The sequence below is a fragment of the Phallusia mammillata genome, chromosome 8 (genome assembly GCF_965637545.1).
Source record: "Phallusia mammillata chromosome 8, kaPhaMamm4.hap1.1, whole genome shotgun sequence".
NCBI lineage: Eukaryota > Metazoa > Chordata > Ascidiacea > Phlebobranchia > Ascidiidae > Phallusia > Phallusia mammillata.
In genome coordinates, this window is record NC_137259.1 from 10,618,434 (window position 1) to 10,637,999 (window position 19,566).

Sequence of the window (19,566 nt, forward strand, 5' to 3'; positions counted from 1 at the left end):
TTTTTTATGGGTCCCCTTCCCTGAAAGGGACATATTGTTTTTGTCCGTATTTTTTTTCTTTCTAACGCCGCTTTGTTCCCAAGTTTTGGTCAAGAAAGAATGGTTCAAACTTTTTTAAATTTACACACATTATAGATATTGGTCTAAAGATGGTCCATGTTAATTATGGGTCCCCTTTCCTAAAGGGGACACATATTGATTTTACTCAAATTGTTTTTTTTTTATTTCTTTTTTTTTATTTCATTTTTTTTTCTCCCCAAAGTTTGTCCGACTCGTTTTTCCGTGAAATGTTTGATGGATTTGGATGAAATTTACACAGATGGTAGATTTAGTTATGTAGATGTGCATCCCACTTTGTTTTTGTTGATAACCCCAGTATTTACCCCGCTCGCCCCCTAAAATGGGTATTTTTCCCCCGAAGTTTGTCCGACTCGTTTTACCATCAAATGTTTGATGGATTCAGCTGAAATTTACACAGATGGTAGATATAGTTATGTAGATGTGCATCCCACTTTGTTTTTGTTGATAACCCCAGTATTTACCCCGCTATCCCCCTAAAATGGGTATTTTTCCCCCGAAGTTTGTCCGACTCGTTTTTCCATCAAATGTTTGATGGATTTAGCTGAAATTTACACAAATGGTAGATGTAGTTATGTAGATGTGCATCCCACTTTGTTTTTGTTGATAACCCCAGTATTTACCCCGCTCGCCCCCTAAAATGGGTGTTTTTACCCCGAAGTTTGTCCGACTCGTTTTACCATCAAATGTTTGATGGATTCAGCTGAAATTTACACAGATGGTAGATATAGTTATGTAGATGTGCATCCCAATTTGTTTTGTTGATAACCCCAGTATTTACCCCGCTAGCCCCCTAAAATGGGTGAGTTTTTAAACAGTGTCAGAATTGGCTGAAATTTAGATTTCTTGTATAGTATGCCATTTATAGGTGTTGATTGTTGCGTTCAACCCTGTAGTCCTAACATTTACCCCACAAGCCCCTAAAGTATAAAACGTATTTGTATGTTACTGGTCACTACAAACGAAAGATTTCTTTGGAGCAATAGTGTTACAAGGGCAACCAGTTGTATGTTGCTCGTTGGTGGGTTGCTTGGTGGTCGTTTTTGCGCCATGGCAGTTAGGGGCTTGTTAACAGCCCTATGACGTCAGAAACATTAACGGTTGTTGCTCAAAATACCTCTAGTCGTCGAAATTTTAAACATTGGCGGATTTGGCTGAAATTTTGCAGTACTATTGATTAAGTCATTGTGGTTTTATATATTTTTTAGTTTGTGTGTCAAACCCAATTAGTTACCCTACTAGCCCCCTAAAATGGGTCAGTTTTTTAAAACGTTAAATAGGACATACTTCAAACAATATCTGGGGTGAATCTAATTTTATAGCTTGTATTCTACATAGTATTATTATTTAAGCCCAGTGCCGATCACTGTGTTTTACCTTACAACACCCGACTTTCTCATGGTTATCTCTTGAATTGCATTATTTTCAACTTTACGTGTGTGGGGACCCATGAGTTTTTGCCTGCAGAAACGACTAAAGTTATAAAAAAAGATGGCTAATATGGGACCCAATACAAAATAAGCATAGGAAATATATTTATGTTTTAAAATAGGTTATAGTGTACTGTATATGCAAGGGCAATATGTGCTAAGCCACCCTTTTAGTTTTAACCCTGTTTGATCCAACGGTTCACCCACAGGCCCCCGAAACGTAAATGTGTCTAACGCTTGTTTGGTCAGGAAAGACACTGTAGGCAGAAGTCCCAAGAGAGTAACTCAATGGTTTACGATAGCAGGAGGGCTCAGCTTGACGTCGGACAGACGTTTTACGAGACGTCGTTTTGGTGATCAGAAATCAGCTGTTTTGCACAGCAATGCTATTTCATTTTATAAAGTTATCACTCACATTTTCAGTTTTGGCTTTTCACACCTATGACATGATTTAAACCTAATAAGCGTGCTTCGGTTTCGTATATGTCAAGCAAAACTTGTTAATCAAAATAAAGATGAAAAAATAAACTTGACATTTTTGCAAGATAAATGTTTTTTTAAATGCTTGTTGTCAGGTCGGCCGCCGCATGACCACGGGTTACTTAAGGTCAACTAGTAGGTATTACTAACACAGTTCAGAACTTTCTTTCGTCATAACGTAGCGTTTTTTCGCAATCAATTTAGGAATCAATACTCAAGGCATGTATAAATTAGGTTAAACTTTGTTGTTGAACAGTAAGGACGGCGTACTATTGAAAATGGTGTCAATAGGTCAAACAGTCCTTTGGTGTGTGCACCCTGAGAGGTTACTACAGGTCAATGTACACTTGTAGCAAATTGCTTTTTAATTCAAAGTGTCTGTAACACAACTGTTACAGCTTTCTAGAAAAAAGTTGTGTTTAAAACCTGACCTTGAACCACAATATCTAGGCCAAAGCAAGAGATTAAATTAAAATATTTGTTTCGTTCTTTTTTAATGTGTTTGTAATTATATGACAATAATAGTGCAAAAAGAATACGAAATTTTTTTTTTATTGTTGGGTTAATGCTTTTTAAAAATTTGTCCTTAAGAATCTAAAAATCACCGCAACATTTGTTTACCGTAAATCCGCACAAACAGACGTGTGGGGACCCATTAGTTTTTGTTTACAAAAACAATCATATGTGTAGATCAAATGATGTGTATAGTAAATTGGTAAATATTGTATAGAATATATAAAATGGAAGTATATCAGAAAGCCACCCTTCTAGTTTTCTTAAGAGTTTATCCACACATTTTGCTATGAAATATTGAATGAATTGGGATGAAACTTTTTCTTGTGCTAGATGTAATTATGTAGACTTGTATCTAGTTTAACTCCATAGAACCATTGTGTTTAACCCCCTAGTCCAGTGGTTCTCAACCTTTCGTGGACCGTGCCCCCCTAAAAGTAACTTTTGCCCCCCTTCAAGTAATCCTGTAAGACCTGTGGCCCCCTTAAAAAATTAAAATGGCAAACTCATGTTGGAATTTAGTACTAATTTCAGCTTTAAACAGGTCGAATAGAGTGAACAAGAATCTGTAATCGTAATAACCTCAGTATAGACAAATATTGTGTGAAATAGTCGATTAAATTAGGAAATAAAGTTATTTGCAACACACACTTAATTATGCGCATTAAGAAAAATGGCTTTTAATGGGTGTTTTTGGTAAATCTACACCTGTCCCCCCCCTGGGGGCCCTGGGCCCTGGTTGAGAAACACTGCCCTAGCCCCTAAGATTATATGTGTTTTTAAATGTGGTTTTGATCCACTTAGTTGAGTTGTACTTTTGCATATTGTAGTAAGAATACAACAATAGCCTGATGACGTTATAACAGTCACTGACTGGTGGTCAAAATTTTAAACAGTGGCTAATTGAGAATTTGGAGGACTGTTGTTTGAACTATTGTGGTTCAGTGTTGTAATAGTCCTAATTGGATGAAATTGGACTTGCAGTTTCTAGAATGTGTGATTGTAGGTGTAGATTGTGGACTTTTTAATTTTTTGTTTACAAGTTGTACTTTTTAGGCATTGAAGTCATTTGCATTGGACATTTCAAAATGTTAACATCCTTCTTAAGACTTGAAGATACTCCAAAAATACATTCACAAGTGCTGGATGTAAGAAACCATTTTCATTGAGTCTAATATATTAAAGCCTTTCGGAAATAAAATTACTCTTGTTTTTTTCTGCAACTTCTTGGACCATTTTTTCCACAAAACGTTTATTTGAACAAAAAATAAGTTGGGTATGGTGCAACATGATCAACCTTGATATTGCCATGACAATGTCAGCGTGATTTGTGACAAACTTTTATTTTTTGACACTAAACCCCCAGTAGTCACCAGTTACAGAAATAGTAGCTGTAATGAAAGTAAATTGTCTACATGTTTTTGAGAAGATCACTTTTAAACAAACTTAATAAAGTACCTAAAATACAAAATGTTTACAAACACCATTGAAATTGGGCTAGGCTGAAACTAAAGTTTTGTCAACCCATGCTTTAATGCATCTTACATCAAAAAAAATTCCATTCTGTTGCAAAATTTTAATACTATAAACTTCCAATTTTTAACATACATCCTGGAAATATTGAAACATGCTCACTATATGGGTCCAACTATAATGAATTAAAAACTTTCCAGGTTATGTTACAAGTCACAAGCAACCAACTTTGTGTTGAAAATATTGCTGATTCCCAAGTTGTGATTCCTCTGCTGTTGGCATTACAATCATCACAAGAAGCATCAATGACAACCTTGCACATTTTTTATGCAATGACTTCAAATACCAAAATTGTCAAACAGATTTTTGAGAAAGGCTAGTATGCTATTGTAATGCACCAAAATGGAAATTATATGTATGTTTTTGTTTGCTTTTAGGTGGAACATTATATGTGTTAAATTTGTTTTGCAATGAATCAGAATCTGAACTTCGAGTGCAAGCTGCAGAATTGTTTGCAAAAATGTCCTCTGACAAATTGTATGGCCCCAAGGTGTGCAAAGTGGTGTATTGCATTGTAAATTATTTGCACATACAAAAGCAGTTTATCCATGCAGGTTTGTCGAGTCTTGTACAAGTTCTTGCCAAGCATTTTTATGGATGCCATGAAAGACTCCCCTGAAGCATCAGTTCATATGTTTGATAGAAATCATGAAAATCCTGAACTTATTTGGAATGAATCTAGTAGAGAAATAGTTAAGAAAGGACTAAATGATTTTGCTTTGGAGTAAGTTGTGTTACTTTGGGGAATATATCTTTTGTGGGAATATTGTGCATTTTCGGTTATCACTAACATATCCTTCAATCCTGTGTAAGAAACAGCTTTGTAGCAGGTGTCTGAAATTTTATGACTTTGGAAACACGACAAAACATTGCAGCAACCATTACATATCAGTTTTGCATACAAAGTGATAGCAACAAAAATAACATGTAAAGAGAACACCACGACAGAAACAAATTCTTTTCACTTTGTTTGTTAATTAGGCTCTCAACAAAGCACAGAATGGGTAAAGATGAACCATGGAGTCTCCCACCAGATTTGGAACCCTTATTTTCTTCACAAGATTCCACAGAAATTATGGTAAGAGAAAGAATATTTTCTATGTACCCTTACTAAGTTTTAAATTTTATCCAGACTTATTTAGCAAAATTATCCAGACTAAAACTAATCAGTGGAAATTTGTAGGTTGGAGGAGTGTTTCTTCGTCTCTTTGTTGCTCAACCTGGTTGGGTTTTAAGAAACCCAAAAGATTTTACTGTGGCAATAATGGACAAATTTTTGGCATTGGTTTCAGAAGAACGCCCAAATGTAGGTTTACCAACGTTTAAGTATTTCCAAAAAAGATGTTGTATTTATGGGTCCCCTTCCATGAAGGGGTCACATATTGTTTTTGCCATATTTTTTTCCTTTTTTCTGTCTAACGCTGGTTTGTTATACGCGCTTGGTCAAGAAAGAGTGCTTCAAATTTGGACAGATGTTATTTATTAAACCAAATTTGATCCTCCTAAAATTTATCCCCGAATAACCCAGCGGTTCACCCACAGGCCCCCAAAACATAAAACTTTTTTAATGTGGGGTTAATACTTTCTAATAATTTGCCCTTAAGAGTCTAAAAATAACTGCAACATTTTTTACCATAAATCTGCACACACATGCATGTGGGGACCCATTCGTTTTTGTTTACAAAAACAATCATATGTGTAGATCAAATGATGTTTATTGTAAATTGGTAAATAGTATCTAGAATATAAAACATGGAAGTATATTTAAAAGCCACCTTTCTAGTTTTTGCCCGTTTTTGATTTTATGTTCATAGTCTTTCGGTCAAAAATACCTAATGTGTTGAAATTGATAGGTTTAAACTTGGTTCTTCTTTTATGACATCAAAAACCTTTGAACCTATCAGCCCAGGGATTACTGTTAGAACCATTGATATGTGTCTAAATGCCATTAAGGCCTGTTCTGTGGCAAAATACCTTGTTCTCTCTGTGTGCTTTAAGTTTTTACGTTTTAGACATTTTTCACTGTGAACGGTAACAGTTGTTCGATGCATTCGTGTGAGATAACTGATAAGAAACAACAAAAAATTATTGCTTTTGTTTTTAATTAATGGAGAAGAATTTAATGTTTTGGGAATGGAATATAGTTATGTAATAGTTTATCTGGTTTTGTTGTAAATTAAAACTTTTTTATTAATGCATTCTTACAGGTGGAAAACTTGGAGACAGTGACACAATCAATATGTTGTTTGTTCTCATCCCAACCTTTATTGGCAGAACATATTCCTGTTCTTGGCCACCTACCATCTGTTTTTAAAAAGATGTTGTGCCAAAATGATGCAATCCACAAAAGCTGTATTTTAGTCATTCATGTTCTGTCAAGTAATGAGGTATGTTTAGGTCCCCATGAGACCTAGTGTAATATTTAAAAGAAGCTATACAAGGGGTCCACTCATGGTCCCCTGCAACCTTAAATTTTTGAAGAGCTATATCACACATATTCAGTTGGTGCAATGCAAAATGTTTAAAGTATTTCTAGGATAGTTTTATGCCAAAAAAGATGGCACTAAATTAATAACATATGTTTGATTGGACTGTCTCTTATCATTTTTTAGGGAAAAGTAAATAAACCTGAAATCTGTTGGTTATGTTTTAGAGTTGTGTGCAAACCTATGGAAACTTTGATTGCATTAAGCCACTGATGTATGCAATGAAGAGTCGACCTGACATGTTGGGATATGCTTGTGAAACACTGCACAGGCTGTTCTCTGTCCCCGCTAGTTCGCAGTTAATGCAGCAGGTTTGTTTTTCCATTTGGTATCAAGAATTGAGAAATAAGAATTAAAAATAACATTTAAATCAAACAACATTGTTAGACAAACACACATTGTGTCACAAAAAAAGGTAAACTTTTTAATTTTGTTCATTCTTATAGGTTGTGCAGTGCAAACTTGTTCAATACCTTTTGGAGTTATTGGATGGAGTAGGCATTAAAGGGTCTGAAAATATTTCATCCACAAAAGCACAGATCGTTAAAACTCTCAAAGCAATGTTAAACAATGTGGATTTTGGTGAAATGGTGTGTACTGTTGTGAAAACGACTACCAGTATCAGATAAAATATATTACATTTATTGTGATGCAGATTCAAGGTCTCCTAGACAATTCTCGTGTTTGGTCTATTTACAAGGACCAGCGACATGACTTGTTTATCAGTTCATCTTCTGTTGCAGGGTACCTTACAGGTAAAAAATTAGGTTTTTCAGAAAATCCCGATTATTTCTGGTTTTATCTTATATGCACTGCACCACTCCATATATTTGTATGAAGAAAATTTTGTGTTGTCCATGTGTTTTGCATAAATTAATGTTTTTGTTTTCAAGCTGGCCCAAATGTTGCTGGATACTTGACAGCTGCATCGGATTCATCAGCTCCAGTTGCTCCTGATTTGTCATGAAATATGATTATTTTTGATTTGTTCCTTCTGCCTGATTTCATATGCAATTTTATTGTGTAAAAGTTTGATCAGACAATTTACTTGTCGGAAAACTGACAACCTACTGCTATTGTATTTTTGTGACATGAAGCGTGAACTGTATCAAGCTTTTTGTGTACTTCATTAAATTCATACTTGTGCAATCAATAAACGTGCATGTTTTCACAATCCATGTAAAATGTAGTAAAGTGTAGTTTTTAAGCAAAGAAAGGCAATTTAAAAAAAACAGTTTAGTTTTATTGGAGACCATCAATAGTGTGTTTGGAAATCCCATCCTAAACACTTTTATATAAACCACTCAAGCCCCTATGTCTTCGACTGTTGAAATTGTGGGGATCTAAATTTTATGCAATTTTTACATTTGACTGTCACTCTACTGGTGGGACTACAGGATGAAAAACAGCATTCAATACACTGCACTGCCTTGTTCGACAAACCGTCCATATTTATGTAATATTGTGTAGATCACCAACATTAGCACAATGAAATAACCAGGTTAGTTAGAAATCCCTTTTTTAGTGGAAACTATTTAACAAAGTACAGAAGTAAATTCACCATTTGTTGCCCCATTGTCATTATTTTCGCCCCTGTATGTACCACACATGAACATTATCCATTTTTATTTCCAAACTTGACTTAATTTGGAAAACTGCCATAAGTTTGGTGTTACTGGCGACATTATGCATTCAAAATGAAATTAGTGCATATTGCATGAGAGGGGTGTGTATATTCTGTGACATTGGAAGCTTTTTTTCTAGCCTGTTGTATGAAGTTGCTGAAAAAATAGAATATGACTGTTTTTTGGCATAATACCAGAAGAAGGCAGCACTAAACCTCATAAACTACATAATTTAAATAAAGCTATAATGAATCTGTTTTGACCAATTGAGAGGAACAAACCAGTGCTGAACAGTAACAGAAACAAATGCACAAAACAATGTGGAGTGGTAACATGTCACATAACCAGTACCTTGTAAAAATCACTTGTAGGAACAAACTGACAAACACAGTAATTTTGTTTATTACAACTCATTCAGCACTCCAAAATAAAAAACATCCAAAATTCTGGCAAGTTAACTTTTTACTCATTCAAAATGTTTTCAATGCATCTCTTCACTTTTAAAAAACACTCATCGAAAGTCCTGGATTTCATCGCACATGAGAATTCGTTTTTTACCACCTTTCACACAGTTGCAATTCCATCATTTTAATGCTGATACATGTACAGAAAAGCAAATTGGTTTCAAGATATTTTTAAATCTGGAATCTTGACTCCAAAACAATATTTTAGTTTTGTGTTTCTGTACATATTTTCATGCTGGACACTAGAGGAAGATGTGCGGCACTTGGACAAGCACAACTCAAATTGGTCATGAATTGATAGAAACATGGTCTGTATAAAAGAAACAACTAAAAATTTGTTCTAAAAAAGATAAAAAATGATAATTATGTTTTGAGGTAATATGTGTGATGCTACAATAGATAGAACATGTTTTGTCAAGCATCTTTAAACAGTACATTTCTATTTTTGGTTTATCCTTAGCACTTTATACCTTATGTAGTGTGCTTCCGGATTCTCTGACAACTTTTTCCAACAATGATTTTTTGTTTGGGTGCATACAGCAGGATACACAATGTTCATAAATAAAACAGCAGTTTGATGACATACAAGAAGAACACTGGTATCTAAAAAGGCACACACTTTATAGTTAGCTCCTGTGTATAGGGGGGCAAATGAATGGTATCCAAAGTAAAAACTTACCTAAAAGTTGAATTACTCACAAAATCACAGCAACCAGAGTTAGAAACATCAATGCGCTTGCACACATATCCCTTTTCATCAGCAATCAGTGATTTTCCCTATGAAAGGGTCAATGATCAGAAAAACACATTTGGTATCTGATTTAAAATTCATATTTCGAAACAGACAATTCATATCATTAAATCAATAAATGTATTTTTTAGTGATGGGACGAGTACCCGGTACTCGGTATCAAACGATTTCAGTGGTATCGATACTCGTACTCGTTATCGAAATATTATGCCTCAGTTTTCGATACCAACGTTCGACACCAAAGGCCAGTTTACACTATAATAGTACTGACAACTTTTTGCCAATATTTGCTTCAGACAGCACAAAATTGGAAAAAAGTTCCGCCAGTTTACGTATATCTTTTTCGGTATCATGTGGAAATCACATTTTTCTACATGTGAGTGTGAGTGCATGTACATTGGCCATGGCAGATAAATTAGCTTGTGATATACAACTAAGTATAACACTATATTTAAGCACTCAGTACTCGTACTTGGTATCGAAGGTATATACATGCGGTACTCGTACTTTGTATCGGTACTCGCTTCAAAACCTGGTATCGTCCCAGCACTAGTATTTTTGGCCAATTTTGCATTTGAATTTAATGCAGGTACATTGCCTTCCATCACATTATAATTGGTGCATACAACTGCAAACTAGTGAAATATCTGTAATATTCATTCACATTTGTCTAGTGATGGGACAAGTACCCGGTACACGGTATCGATATATTTTGTCCCAGTTTTCGATACCAACGTGCGAGTACTGAAGGCTGATTTGCACCATAAGAATACAGGCAACTTTATGCTAATATTTGCTTCGGATAGCACAAAATTGGAAAAAAGTTCCGCCAGTTTACGTATATCTTTTTCGCTATCACGTGGAGATTACATTTTTCGTCATGTGTGTGTGCACGCCTGTACCCCGACCATGGCAGATAAATTAGTCAGTGATATACAACTAAGTACAACACTACACTTAAGTACTCGGTAATCGTACTCGCTACTCACTATCGAAGGTATATACATGTGGTACTCATACTCGGTATCGGTACTCGCTTCAAAACCGGGTATCGTCCCATCACTACATTTGTCAATATATCTTCACTAGGAAGGTATAACATGATGCAAAAACAAATGGGTCCCAACATTTGTGTTTCTGTGAATTGGATATCGAAATGTTGCAATTATTTTTATATTTTAAGGACAAATTAAACCTTTGTATTCTTTTTACATTTTAATGTTATACAATAAGTAAAAAAACGAAAAAAAAACTCCCAATCCCCCAGTATGTATACTTACTAGCCATTCAATACATATAAGTTGACCAAGGTTAATTGTAAATTTGGCAAAGGTTATCAGTTATCACTATTGGGCACTTTGTTTTTGCTACCTATTTTTTATGATCATGTCACAAGGCATTTTTCAAAAAGTCCCAATGTATCATTTGTTGGGGTTTGTCTGTGCTTTAAGATCAAAATTTGCAGGTAGTAGTTACATTATGCTTGGTATTTTGTCTGGTGGTGTAATATTTTTTCAACACACAGTGGGTACCAAGTAAAAGCAATGTGCACTGTTTGCAGTTACTCGTATCATGATGAATTATAACCATTAGCATAACTATGATTTAAGTGCTAAGACATATGTTCTTAAAGACTAGGCTCTCAATTATCACATTAATATTGTGCATGAAATAAAATCATTTCGATTTTTGTCAATTTTTTTTTGGGGGGGGGGGGGGTGTGATGACAAAACTGGTGCATCTTTTGTATCTGAACCTTTAAAAAACTATTTGAGTAGCTCTGCACTACAGTGTCACATTCTACAGACTGGGTAAACTTTAAAGAAAACATACATTGTTTACAAAATTAACCATAATAGGTGGCTGATAGGGTCTTAGGGTAAACACACAACAATAAACACCCACATAATACAAGCTGTCCAAATTTCTAGCTACTGGGTATATTAAGTCAAACAATAGAGATGGCACATCTGTATGACTATATCTATCAGTCGTCAAGATTTCATCCAAATCCATCAAACATTTTAAGGCAAAATAAGTGAAATAAAAATGCGTTCCCTTCAGGGAGGAATCCATAATTAATCTCCAAAATGAAATGTCAAATGTATTGATATGTTACAACAGGGGTGGGCAACCTACAGCCCATTATTTTATTACATTAAACTTGGTAGTTATTAGTTTATTACTAAGAATAGGCCTTGTTACTTACAAAGACAAAATCATTGTGTATTTGACTTTGCTTACACTGCTATGTTATTGCATGACCATCATTGCGGCCCGCCACCGCAATATATCGCGACTTTTTGGCCCACGCATGCAAAAAGGTTGCCCACCTTTGTGTTACAAAAACATTTACATGTCACAAAAAACATTTACATTTAGATGTACACCAAAATGAGCAATTATTAACATTCAGCTCAATTAATAGTATTTGATGGTAATTGAAGCAATTATGGCTTCATCACAATCTGCCTCCATGTTGCTATCAAAAAAATACAGGAAGTTGAAACAACATTGCGATATTAGGGATGTTCAATGTAGAATATTCAATTCCTTCGATGTGAATCAAGTCAGATTCAAACCCAATTTCGTTGTTCATATCACATAATTGGATCCGGTATAAATTTGTGCCCTGACCATTTGTGAAAATGTAAACTCATTCTAAGGGTAATGTTTCACTTAGGCGTGTGCTGATCTTGCATTCAGTACATTGGCTGATTTGTCTCAACATAAATTCACACTATATTTAAAATGTCAGTTGATTTAGAAATCAGTCAAATGCAATGATAATGTTACTAAACATTTGTATTTTATACAATTTTTTTTAACATCACACAGTAAAAAAATAGTGTCAGCTTCTAATTCAATATTCTGGATTCAATACAATTATTTTGGAATACCCAGGAATTCTACTTTGAACATTTCCTATCTATTCAAGTAAATTAAAAAGTTGTGAACCAATTTAGTGTACATAGTTTAAATAAATAAGCATATTCAAACCTGAAGGGAATTTCGACACCGTGGTGGTTTTCCTAACACCACTTTTGAACCATTATTTTCGGAGATTTCCTCAGATACATGCCATTTCAAAGCATGCAAAACACTCTCTACTTTAATTTGATAATCAGCAACCTGAAAAACACATTCACCTACTTCAGTGGTTCTTAACCTTTTTGTAGTCACGGACCCCTTTTAAGAATTTTGTAAGTGTGCGGACCCCCAACGCAATTTACCATAAGTCTTTATATGTTTCACGTTTGTTGCATTATACCCTGTCATGCTTTTGAAGCATTTAAATCCACCTTCACAGTCCTTTAAAATCAATGACGTTTCTATATTGTAGTGGCCAACACATCGAATTGATAATATTTCTGGTATATATAACTTCACAAATCACTTGTCCTATAAAGTCTATTGTCCATGTGTGTTATGATGTCACAATAGGGAACACAATCACAAAAAGTAATTGTTCTTGGCATAATTAAGGTGTAATAAACAGCGTGCACTCGTATGCAGGATTGAAAAAGTGGTTGAGAAACTTAAAAATATTCTTCTGTTGGTTAATGATACTTAACATATTTCCCTCCATGGACCCCCTGAAACCATCTCACGGACCCCTTGGGGGTCCACGAACCCCAGGTTAAGAACCACTGACCTACTAAGACCGGACATGCTTATTCACAGTTAATTTGTATTAGTACTGGGGTGTTGCAAAAACTGAACAGAACTGTGTTTTTTGGAAAACATGCATATACTTGGTGCAGCTTTACTTTGCCTGTCTTATTTGTGTCAGTTTTTTTTTTCAGAAGAAGTTGGAATCTTTGCCCAGTCTGCAGAACATGGCAGTTCCCGACGTTTACAGTTACAACATTTCACCCTTCCACAATGCTTTACAACGAATGGCATGATATGAGCATCTGACATTCATTCTTGTCTTACATTATATGTTGTAGGTATAGTGCAACAAGCAATTTTTACCTGTAAATGATTCTGGTCCTTGTTCACAATGTCGGGAACCGGTTGCAGTACATTATATGCAAAGTACAGTAACGATGTAAAAAATATTGCAAATAACACCCAGCGTTTTCTGAGACTTCTTAACATTTGAAAATGATTGCTAAAAATCAGCTAATCAAAAGTGTGTAAAAATGAGGCTCTCTAAAGTCATTCTGAAAATGTGCTGGGTTACTCAAAAGTCAAAATATTATCATGCAGATATCATGTGTTGTGCAAACAATTAATGGCTTTACGCATGACTGCACGAGCACAGTTCGCCTCATGAAAAATATTTAATAACAAACTAGAAGGGTGGTTTAGTACATTTTGCCATTGCATTATACACTATAATTTGTATTGTATTGTATTAATTTTGAAACCGTGCATGAAAATGGTACATAGGAATACGAAAACACTACACTAATAGGGTTGCCATTCGTCAGGATTTTCCCTGACATGTCAGGGAATTTAGTGTTTAAATCTGCGTCAGGGAGAAATGTTGAAATGTACCTAAAAGTCCGGAATTCAAGAAAAAATATTTGTATGTTTTATGAAATTAATGTACCAACGGAGAAAGTTTCTAGTAGTTAGCTACAACCGCGTTTATACCATAAAACGTAAAGAGGTAAACTGGCGGCGCGCAGGTTAACGTACATGTTGCTGTTTGTTAGTTGTTACTAGATGTTACAATATGCGTTAAATACACAAATAAAAATCCGCGTCTCAAGAAAACACAGCATTCGATGCTACATGAGAAGTTGAGAATGTGGGAAATTTCCTCGAAAAGGTGGAAGTAATTCTATATTCTTATTTGGCGTCAGTTTGTGCAACTGGATAAGTTGAAATCAAAGTGAAAGTGGCAATCGACCGTATCCATTGTTAAACAATAGGCTTTATTGCATGACAACTACCAAAAATGAAATTGTTCTGTGATGTCAGATTTGGATGATTGTTATGCGCAATTTTGCATAACTAGCTAAAATCCTGTAATCATCTTTCGTTTTTCTGAAATACACATTCAGACTTACGTCAACACATTTAAGGTGGCTGTACACAGGATCCGTTTCGGTCCGTTTTCGTCCGTCATGCGTATACGCGCGTAAATTTCGGTCCGTCGCCTTCCGTCGACGTGTATACACAGAATGCGAACCATGCGTTTTGTCCGAAACGGACGTTAACGCAAGGCCATCCGAACAAATAGAACATGTTCTATTTTTTCGGACGATACGCATGCGATTTTCGGTGTAGTGATAGTGCAAAACTGAGAGATATTTCTAGATTGGTTGATTAGTATCAATTATTTTGATCAAATCACAAGACTTAAAGCCATCTTGTTTCTAATAATAAATAGAAGTGAAGTAATATGCAAGGTTTTATTATTAAATCGGCAAAAAGACAGGCTTCGAACTCGACTGGAATGCAGAACAACAGCGGGATACAAAAACAATAGCTTTCCGGGAAACAAAGGGTTCAGGAAAGAGTCAGTTCATAACTAAGTTCTGGCAGTTAATGTCATTTATCACAAAGTTTCAGAAAAAGGAAGCTGCAAATATGCCATCAGGGTTTAGAAATTCGGAACTATGTTGTATTGATATTTAGGATGTTGCTTATGAAATCATAAGTCCATAGTTGTTGTTTACATACACTTAAGTACTGGTTGATGTTTCTGCAACAATCTGTGAATTATGCACTTTAAGTTATCATGAAATGTTCATGTTATTTGTAGGAGATCTGCAGGCAACATCCAGCACATTGCCAAATTATAAGAAGCCACCTACTGATGCTAGGATTGCCTTTTATCTTTCCAAAATAAGAAAACGCTTGAGGCAATCGAAAGAGGGTACCAGGAGGGTTTTTAAAAGCAAATGAAATTTTTAAATACACAAAAAAATCCTTTCAGTGTTTGTTCATCCCTGGTTTTACCATTTAAACATATTGCTCATGTGCACTGTGTGTTTGTACTTTTTTATTTTGTCTGCTTCAAAAGTGTATTTAAGAAAAAAAATACAAATATTTTGTGACATTTGTTTTCCACTAGCGATGTTATTGTACTGCTATCTTATTTGAGCAAGGCTTGTCACTAGCAAATGAGTTGAGTTTATGCGAAGGTTAGGTTGGATAATGTCGATTGTAAACATTTAAAATTGCATTTTTTGGTCGGTGTGTTCGAGTTCAGCAATATTAAAATCCCACCACCACGGTGATAACCCAAATGCAAGAAATTAGCGGTGTTCCTGCTTCGAACAGCCAAACAACTGATTTGGAGTAGGACGCATTCAAGCGAAACATCGCATCGTTCGGATCCTGTGCAGTCACATTCGGAACGTAAATTCGGTCCGTTTACGCACGTCAGATTACGGACCGTTTTTCGCATGCGTTTACGCACGTTGACGGAATACGCAGTCTGTGTACAGCCACCTTGTTTGAGAAAAACTGGGTTCACGCAACCGAGATAAATTTTGTCAGGGATTGTGTTTCATAAACTTTTCAAACTTTAAGTCTAAATGTGTTGACGTAAGTCTGAATGTGTATTTCAGAAAAACGAAAGTTGATTGCAGGATTTTAGCTAGTTATGCAAAATTGCGCATAACAATCATCCAAATCTGACATCACAGACAGGACAAAAACATTACAATTGTGCGCGAACAATTGCATTTTTGTTAGTTGTCATGCAATAAAGCCTATTGTTTAACAATGGAGACGGTCGATTCTCACTTTCACTTTGATTTCAACTTATCCAGTTGCACAAACTGACGCCAAATAAGGATATAGAATTATTTCCACCTTTTCGACGTCCCCGCAAAATGCCCTAAAGGACCGCGGACCCCAGTTTGAGAACCGCTGCGTTGACCATTTTTGCGATCCAAACACTTCTATTCCGGAATAAATTAGAATATTGGGAAGTCACACGGACGGCGACACGAGAAAACGTTACATACGATACTCTGATCCTTGTCAATTAACTTTCTGCGCAGGCTTCTGTTTAGTTAAGTTTTTAACCAAAAAAATTAAACGATGGGAGTCACAAGAACCTTTTTAAATTTGAAGAAAAATGCCACTGTAAAAATGTTCTTATGTCTCACGCATTCGACTTTTAGTTGTTAGTTAGTTCCCTGCATAATAGGTACACAGTTAAGGAAATGAAATTTCCCACGTTCTCATGTAGCATCGAATGCTGTGTTTTCTTGAGACGCGGATTTTTATTTGTGTATTTAACGCATATTGTTAAACATCTAGTAACAAACAGGTATTGTTACGCGCGCACTCGCGTCAAACAGTAACATGTACATTAACCAGCGCGCCGCCAGTTTACCTCTTTACGTTTCATGGTATAGACGCGGTTGTAGCTATCTACTAGAAACTTTCTCCGTTGGTACATTAATTTCATAAAATATACAAATATTTTTTCTTGAATTCCGGACTTGTAGGTACATTTTTACATTTCTCCCTGACGCAGATTTAAACACTAAATTCCCTGACATGTCAGGGAAAATCCTGACGAATGGCAACCCTACTCTACACTATAACCTATTTTGAAACGTTAATATATTCGCTATATTTATGTTTATAGGTCCCATAGTATCTATCGTCTATTAAAACCTTAGTTGTTTTTGCAGGCAGAAACTTGTAGCAGTGTGTATATTATATTTTTGTGTATTTTTATTTTAGCGGCACATCTGACACGTCAAGGAAATTTTGTATTTACTTTAAAGTCTAGCGGCCTTAGATGTCGCGTTTTCTAAAACTACACGCCCTAGCCTAGCACTTACGCAATCGTAAAAACGTTACTTATAGCCGCCTTCCGTGTACGCTAATCATTTCCTTTGTTTCGGAGCGACAATACCTTTGCCTCGAGTTATAATACCAGCACGTTGTCGCTTGACTATATAATTGCGTTTACTAATTCAATAAAGGAGTCATTTACTTTCTTACTTTAGACTAAACGAAGTTATCGCCAACGTTATACTTTACGTTTGTTGTAGTTTAATACATTAATAAACCTTGTTTTACGTTCTAGTTGTAATAGTCAGGTGTCGTTTAGAGTTCTTTATTTTGGAGTCAGATCGCGCATTTTCCTTTTTTATCTAACGTTGCACAGCAGCATTGCGCTTAAAGAGCCCCGGCACCGGAAAATTATTTTTTAATATGTTGTTTGTCGTATTTTTATAAACACGATTTCAGGTATAAAACCACAAAAATCGAAATTACTAGTCAAATATTTACGTTTTAAATCTAAAAACACTGACACCTTGTGGATATTTTGTCACTTAGCTCAAACGCCATGTGACGTGTCCTCGTACCAACTTGGTTTGGAGCTTGTTTGTAGTCGGTGGTTGTTAACGATCTGCGACGCCAATTACGTTAGTCAGTTTAGGTATTTTGGTGTTTAAATGTTTTCAGTTTTATACTCAAGTGTGCAAAAATGCCTGCAGTGTGTTCTTTGTATGGTTGCAATGAAAAAAGGGACCAACGAAATACAGTGTTCTTTGTAGCCTACATTTCACAGATGAATGTTTCACAAATAAAATGGAGCAGACAGGGGTATGGCAAAAGTTCTGGTGTTAAAGCCAAATGCCATTCCATGTAGTCATTAGAACAGTCTTCTTCAGCAAGAAATGGCATTGAGAGCAGCTGCAAGAAAAGTAGCATATGGTATGCTTTAGTTAATTGTTTTCTGACATAATCTCATTTAACATTATAGTCTTTAATATTACCATTATGTCATACTAATTTAGTTCATGCCATTTACTTGGTAATAACAAAAAAGTGTGGTTATGAAAAAAAGGTGTGATAATATCAATACATTTTCATTTGGGAACCACCCATTCTAAGCTATGAACTAAAATACATTGTGTGTAAAGGAAAACTTCTTTACCTCTTAAATGGTGTACCAGAAGTCAATTAACTGCAGATTTCCCTGGACACTTAGCTAAATTTGGTACATACACAATGATGGATGATGGATCTTTGCAACAATAAAATTGTTGCTATTAACCTTGTTCATGTATTCAGATGGTAATTTCATAATATTTTCTAGAGCAATGAAGTGGCAAACAGCAATGATATGGAAAAAGAAGGATTCTTCGGATGCATTAAAAACTTCACAAGCAAAGAATTGTTTATTAAAGCCTTTGTGACTGACAGGCATCCACAAATCATTAAATACATTAGTGAAGAATCGTCAGAAACAAAACATTATGTTTGGCATGTAGCTACAATTATGATAGAAATAAAAGATGAGCATACACCAGTATATTTGTGTTTATGGTTTTGAATTCAGAAATCCAAAAGAAACTGACAGCACTTTCTAACAAAGCCTATTGCAAAGAGTTGGGACCTTGGGTGAAAAGCATATGCAACCACATGTATTGTTGTTCAGCAACGTCACAAGGGAATTCACAACTTATAGTTGACAAGTGGCTGTCAGTCTGGCAACGTAACTCTGAAGTCTTCCCCAGCACCATTCAACAAATTTTCTGTAGGCAGTATATCTGTAACGCATAGAGGTTGCTGGTTGCATATAGCATGTTAGTAGTTAGTACAGTAAAACTTACTCGTGACGGGTGTTAATTACCCTCATCATGATTTCCCAATTGACGTTTAAATCGATAACGTGCTGATTCTAATACATACACGTTGAGACATATAGATTCAAATCCAGGATATGCTTTCATACAAAGCAGATTCGACTCAGAATATTCGTTGAACTTGGCTAACTGCTGTTGCACTTACTAATTTCATGGCAGCAAACACATGATTTTCTCTCCTCTATTATCACATAGTTAGTGCATAAACACCTGCAATAATTCTGTTACGTGGAAAATACCTTTTGTCAACAACAAAACACCTACCTTTTTAAGCAAACAGTTGTTATTTATTGCTTAACTATCAACTACGTATACTATACGTTAATTTTATCCGTTGTAAACAATAAAAAAATGTACGCATCAAAGCTAAAACAAGCAATAAAAACAACAGCTGACCAACGCCATTGTTAAAAGTTGGTACGAGGTGACGTAACAATCGCTGCTACATATCAAACCAAGGTGTCGCTCGAGAGCTCATTGTTTGATTGAATATCTCGAAAACGAGAAATCATAGGCCAAAACAAATTAGTGATTCGGAATCCCTGATTTTTGGCAATTCTAAATATCTTAAATGTAGAAAAAGTCACATCGTCGCTGCCGGGGCCCTTTAACAATCCTTGTT

The 19,566-nt window shown here is 35.4% G+C and overlaps 2 protein-coding genes and 1 long non-coding RNA gene across 3 annotated transcripts in view; 2 read left to right on the forward strand and 1 right to left on the reverse strand.

The window, feature by feature from the left end:
- Positions 1–7,694, forward strand: part of LOC145203802 (dnaJ homolog subfamily C member 13-like) — a 49,176-nt gene extending 41,482 nt beyond the window's left edge. The window contains exons 43-53 of the mRNA XM_080076111.1: positions 3,558–3,649; positions 4,175–4,349; positions 4,412–4,524; positions 4,589–4,758; positions 5,016–5,112; positions 5,218–5,340; positions 6,242–6,421; positions 6,688–6,831; positions 6,967–7,110; positions 7,176–7,275; positions 7,414–7,694. Of these exons, the coding sequence (XP_079932237.1) occupies positions 3,558–3,649; positions 4,175–4,349; positions 4,412–4,524; positions 4,589–4,758; positions 5,016–5,112; positions 5,218–5,340; positions 6,242–6,421; positions 6,688–6,831; positions 6,967–7,110; positions 7,176–7,275; positions 7,414–7,487 (1,412 nt within the window). The 3' untranslated portion in view covers positions 7,488–7,694. The remainder of the gene's footprint in view (positions 1–3,557; positions 3,650–4,174; positions 4,350–4,411; positions 4,525–4,588; positions 4,759–5,015; positions 5,113–5,217; positions 5,341–6,241; positions 6,422–6,687; positions 6,832–6,966; positions 7,111–7,175; positions 7,276–7,413) is intronic.
- An 837-nt stretch (positions 7,695–8,531) lies between these two features.
- LOC145204068 (SREBP regulating gene protein-like) lies at positions 8,532–13,699 on the reverse strand. The gene is made up of 5 exons (XM_080076490.1): positions 13,339–13,699; positions 12,361–12,492; positions 9,289–9,386; positions 9,080–9,212; positions 8,532–8,919 (listed from the first exon to the last, which is right to left on the reverse strand). The coding sequence occupies exons 1-5, from the start codon at positions 13,462–13,464 to the stop codon at positions 8,770–8,772; spliced, it is 639 nt and encodes a 212-aa protein (XP_079932616.1). The 5' UTR covers positions 13,465–13,699; the 3' UTR covers positions 8,532–8,769.
- Positions 13,700–14,395: 696 nt separating this feature from the next.
- LOC145204069 (uncharacterized) lies at positions 14,396–18,848 on the forward strand. The gene is made up of 2 exons (XR_013853447.1): positions 14,396–18,009; positions 18,395–18,848. It is a non-coding gene; the product is annotated as an uncharacterized LOC145204069 (long non-coding RNA).
- Positions 18,849–19,566: the final 718 nt, after the last annotated feature.

Excerpts from the sequence above, each read along its gene's own strand:
- LOC145204068 (XM_080076490.1), bottom strand. The coding sequence starts at position 13,464 with ATGTTAAGAAGTCTCAGAAAACGCTGGGTGTTATTTGCAATATTTTTT. Across the intron at positions 9,387-12,360 it reads GGTGTCGAAATTCCCTTCAG|GGAAAATCACTGATTGCTGA; the intron begins GTTTGAATATGC and ends ACCCTTTCATAG. Across the intron at positions 9,213-9,288 it reads GTGAGTAATTCAACTTTTAG|ATACCAGTGTTCTTCTTGTA; the intron begins GTAAGTTTTTAC and ends GTGCCTTTTTAG.